This window comes from Ananas comosus, linkage group 9 (assembly GCF_001540865.1).
Source record: "Ananas comosus cultivar F153 linkage group 9, ASM154086v1, whole genome shotgun sequence".
Lineage (NCBI taxonomy): Eukaryota > Viridiplantae > Streptophyta > Magnoliopsida > Poales > Bromeliaceae > Ananas > Ananas comosus.
Genome location: NC_033629.1, coordinates 10,447,505 through 10,452,665, shown reverse-complemented (window position 1 = coordinate 10,452,665; position 5,161 = coordinate 10,447,505). Strand labels below are relative to the sequence as shown.

Here is a 5,161-nt window from a genome sequence, read left to right as displayed (position 1 = left end):
AAATAATATCTAGGAACCCTCTCTCACCCCTCTCCTCCTCCTCCTCCTCCTCCTCTTCTGCCCCTCTACTACACCTCAACACCACCAACAATGGCCTCCACCATCTCCTCCTCACTCTACACTACTCCATCATACCTCCCCTTCTCTCTGAATCAAGCCCCATCCCCTTCTCTTTCTCCTTCTGCTTCTAAGTTCTCAGTGTTATCAAAAAGGAGGCAATTCTCGATACTTTTGCAGCCCCGCGCCTCCGCCAGTTCGCAGAAGACGCCGCCTCCCGGGGCGGCGGCTGCTGGGGCTGTGCGTGGCGACGAGCGCCTCCGGCAGGTGCGTGTTTATTCAAAGAGCAATGCTTGATGTACAACTAGTTTTTGGTTGCAATCTTATAACTTATCCGTTTCTATGCCAATTTTTTTTTTTTCTTTTAAAGTTACTCATATTTAAGAATTTAAGTGCTCATCGGTACGGATTGTATCCAATATCATATCGTGCCAATAAGATATCGACATTATACAGCTCTTGTATTGATGGCACAATTTAAAACTCTATATTCGTTAAATTAATCAGTAATTTTCTCAATAAAATTTAAAAATTTAATAAAGATACATAATAAGCAATTAGAGGATATTATTGTTAAAGAAAATAAATATTTATACCATTATGTGTTTGGCGCATATGTATTTTTTATGACCGCCGCGAATCGGTATTGTTCGACGCGCACCGTGCCAGCAAGTTTACGGCACGACTCTGTGCCACGGTATTTAAATCCCTGCACATATCATTATTTTTTTTTTAAATACGAAAATTTGCTTTCTAATATATAATTTCCAGAGAAGAGGATTAAAATCATGGAATTAAGGGTTGTAATTCTACAATTCTTTTTGAATTGTAGGTCTACATTATTTTAAATAAAATTTTGTATATTAGAAAAATATAGACATGGAGTGCAGATTGTTTGCAATTATTTCATCCAAAATCTTTATAACAAAAAATAAAAATTTGAAAATATTTTTTTAAATTTTTAAAAAATAAATTATCATCTATCACTTAGCTGAATGCGTTATAAGCTAACCATTTATAACAATAAAAAAATATTTTTTTCAAGACATCAAATTATGTAGGATTAGTATTTAAAAAAGTTAAAAAATAATAATACTAAATGAGGCCATATTTCTCTTACTTAAATAATTTAAGAATTTTTTATGATTGTTTATTTCAAAAATAATACATCCGTCACACAGAAATATTATTAATGAATTAATATTACAATTATATCATCCAAAATTTTTAAAACTTTAGTAGTGAGTTATTATTGTACACATCATAATTATTGACCAGTTAGAGATTTTTTCTATAGCTGTTATAATTAACCAAGCATAATCAATTTAGGTATATTGGCGAGTTCTGAAGAGTGCATTAACAAAAAAATTAAGAGAGTCATATAAATTCATTAATTTTTAGAAAAAAAAAAGAACATAAATACTAAGCCTATAATTTTTTGGGTTGTAATCTCTACAATCCCCCATTCAAAGAGCTTAGAATTTACCCCACCTTTTTTATTTTCAGTAAAAATAAAAATAAATAAAATGAGTTATAAAAAAGTGGCCTGTGGATGATTAAAGCTTCAAAGCTTACAATCCTTGAACTTTGATCCAAGTTGCATTTTGGTCCTCAAACATTTGCATTTGACATTTTGGTTCCTAAGCCTTTATAGTGAAGTTTCAATTAGTTAATCTCCAAACTTTGAATAGTATTTCATCTAAGTCCTTATCTTAGTTTAAAATTTGATGCTTGCACCTAATGCATCTTTTTATTTGTTAAATCATCAGTTTTTCATCGTGCCATGGTTTTTTAAAGATCCAATTTTTATATAGAAAAAAAAATAGATTTGAATGACTAAAAGGTTGAAATATACAATGAAATAAATAGTCGACAAATGTTTCGCACATAAATATGCAAATGCACGGCCAGCAGAGGCAATAGTTTATTTCAAATAGAAAATATATGAAACGACTAAAATAGAAATTTTTGAAGAATTTAAAGTCTTCTAATATATTTTTGTTTATTTTTATTTTAGAAAAACTTAGCTGAAAATATGAATTAATTAGAATTCGAACTTGAAACCTCGGATATCAACCACCAAGTGCTTTGCCACTTGCGTTAGGAAAGGCCAGTAAGGCCTTCTAGTGTTGAAATTGAAATTAGTGTTTTATGTAAATAAATATAACCAGAATGCATTTAATAAATCAAATTTAGATTATTAACTGATCTTTCTTAGCGCCAATGACAAGGAACTTGATGGTTGGCATATGAAGTCCCAAGTCCGAAATCTAGTTATTTTATATTTTCAACTAAGTTTATTTCTAAAAAAAATAAAATGAAGCGGATCGGATCATGTTTGGGGACCAGGAGTGTTGTGACTCCACTTTTGTTTCTACTTAGTTTATTACATCTTCTGCAAGTTTTGAGAGTTGGTTTAAAGTGGTGCTGCAGGTGCACAGCATTGCCGAGTTCGAGGAGGCGCTGCGGTCGGCGAAGAACCGGCTGGTGGTGGTGGAGTATGCGGCGAGCCACAGCGCGAACAGCCAGCGGATGTACCCGTTCGTGGTGGAGCTGAGCCGGGCGTGCGGGGACGTCGACTTCCTGCTGGTGATGGGGGACGAGTCGGAGCAGACGCGGGCGCTGTGCCGCCGCGAAGGCATCGACCGCGTCCCGCACTTCGCCTTCTACAAGGGCATGGAGAAGGTGCACGACGAGGAGGGGATCGGCCCCGACCAGCTCGCCGGCGACGTCCTCTACTACGGCGACAGCCACTCTGCCGTCGTGCAGCTGCACTCGCGGGCCGACGCCGACCGCCTCATCGACGACCACCGCGGCCCTGCCGGCAAGCTCCTCGTGCTCGACGTCGGCCTCAAGCACTGCGGGCCCTGCGTCAAGGTACCTAAAAATATACTACTAGTTTGGTAATGCGGTGGCTAAAAATTCTATTTTTATGTCATAAACGACCCAAAAGATCAAAAAGGACTTACGAATGTAACATACTGAAATTTTATATTCAACAGGTATATCCGACGGTGGTAAAGCTATCCAGGTCGATGGCAGACACGACGGTGTTCGCGAGGATGAACGGCGATGAGAATGAAAGCTGCATGGAGTTCCTCAAGGCCATGGATGTGGTGGAGGTGCCCACTTTCTTATTTATAAGGGATGGTAAAATAAGTGGGAGGTATGTGGGTTCAGGAAAAGGAGAGCTTATTGGGGAGATCCTTAGATACCAAGGAGTAAAAGTTACTTAAATTATCACCAACATGAACACATAGATATACTAATGATTGGTTCTCTTTTCTTGCTTATTTTTGTGGGTTTTAGACAACGATTGAGAAAGATTTAGAATTATAAATTGTACCACTAATGGACTATGGACTAATGTGATAATATGATGTATTCATCATTTATATATTAAAAAAGAAAGGTTATTTGCATACACGTCCCTGCAAACATAGTGAATTGCAGAAATATTCCTGCAAAACGAAAACTCCATAAGTTATTCCTGTAAAAGTCCTAAATTATGCAGATTTGTCCCTGCCGTCCAGATCTGTTAGAAAACTTTCATTAACCACGGTTAAAAAACTTAACAATGGTTAATTATAGTGTGAATTGACGTATTTACCCTTCTTCCTCTTCCTCCTCTTCCTCTTCCTTTTTCTTCGTCGCCGGCGAGGAGATGCTGCGGCGACGGCGGCGACGGTGGCGAACCCTCTTCCTTTTCCTCTTCCCTCTTCCTCTTCTCCCTTCTTCTTCCTTCTTCTTTCTTCCTCTTTCTCTTCCTCCTCTTCCTCTTCCCTTTTCTTCGTCGCCGGCGAGGGAGAAGAACCTCGTCGGGGTCGGCCTCGGAAAGGCGGGTGAGGTTTTGGACGAGAAGCTCGAGGGCGTTGTTGTCGACGACGACAGCGACGAGGGCGTGCGTGGAGTCATCGTGGTCGCCGGGGAAGTCGGCGTCGATGAGGTTGGTCAGGAGGGAGACGACGTCGACGGCGATGTTGGCGCCAAGGAGGCCGACGAGGGAGAGGACGGCGTTGAGGGCGACGAGCTCCGGGTAGAGCTCCGGTGCGCCGGCGTTCTTCCCTCTTCTTCGTTGTCCGCGAACCCGACCCCACGCCGCCGCCGCCGCCGTCGTCCACTTCGACGGTCCGAAGAGGAAGAGAAAGAGAAGGGGCAGAAAAAAAACTTTTGGAGGGATATGTTTGTGAGGGTAAAATGGTAATTTCACGAATCCACTGTTAAAAAATAAACAGATTACTAACGGATGTTAACCGGAGGGACATATCTGCATAATTTCAGACTTTGTAGGAACAACTTATGGAGTTTCCGTTTTGTAGGGATATTTTCGCAATTTACTATGTTTGCAGGGACGTGTATGCAAATAACCCAAAGAAAGGGAGGAAGGTAAACACTACAACAAAACTATGTTTTAGCGGCGATTATTTTTTAAATTAGCGGCAATTACAATTGCCGCTAAAATATTTTGTGGTAATTTTAACAATTGCCGCTATTGGCAGGGTCGCTAAAAGTTTTAGCGGCATTTATTCCGGCGGTTGGTAAAAATCCAAATAAATGCCGCTAAATATTATACAATAACGACTATTATAAATGCCGCTAAATAGTATGCAATAACAACTATTATAAATGCCGCTAAATAATATACAATAACAACTATTATAAATGCCGCTACAATTAATTATTGCCGCAAAAAACTACTAAATGATTGATTAATAAAGCTTATAGCGGCAATTAAATTAATATTAAAATACTTGATTAACAACTCAATACTATAATGAATTGAAATATTAAAAAATAGTAGTAACCAAAAAGCATTAATAATTTGTATAACAAATAGTCTCAACTCTCAAATTACAATCTCAGTATTCAAATTAAATTTCAAACATAAGTTCTAACAAAAAATACTTGTTCAAAATGTAGCTAAAAAATAACAAACACCGCATGTTTGAAACTCTTGCTTCCCACTTCAATTTCCGCAGCTCCAGCGTGTTCCGAATGCATGNTAGTAACCAAAAAGCATTAATAATTTGTATAACAAATAGTCTCAACTCTCAAATTACAATTTCAGTATTCAAATTAAATTTCGAACATAAGTTCTAATAAA

The 5,161-nt window shown here is 38.3% G+C and overlaps 1 protein-coding gene across 1 annotated transcript; it reads left to right on the top strand.

The window, feature by feature from the left end:
* Window positions 1-3,479, top strand: LOC109714736 (thioredoxin-like protein CDSP32, chloroplastic). Its single transcript, XM_020239430.1, has 3 exons — window positions 1-324; window positions 2,491-2,934; window positions 3,060-3,479. The coding sequence occupies exons 1-3, from the start codon at window positions 91-93 to the stop codon at window positions 3,291-3,293; spliced, it is 912 nt and encodes a 303-aa protein (XP_020095019.1). The 5' UTR covers window positions 1-90; the 3' UTR covers window positions 3,294-3,479.

Bases quoted from the DNA above. Each gene is read 5' to 3' on its own strand.
- LOC109714736 (XM_020239430.1), top strand. From the start codon at position 91: ATGGCCTCCACCATCTCCTCCTCACTCTACACTACTCCATCATACCTC. The intron at 325-2,490 runs GTGCGTGTTTAT...GTGGTGCTGCAG, and splicing joins GCGACGAGCGCCTCCGGCAG to GTGCACAGCATTGCCGAGTT. The intron at 2,935-3,059 runs GTACCTAAAAAT...TATATTCAACAG, and splicing joins ACTGCGGGCCCTGCGTCAAG to GTATATCCGACGGTGGTAAA.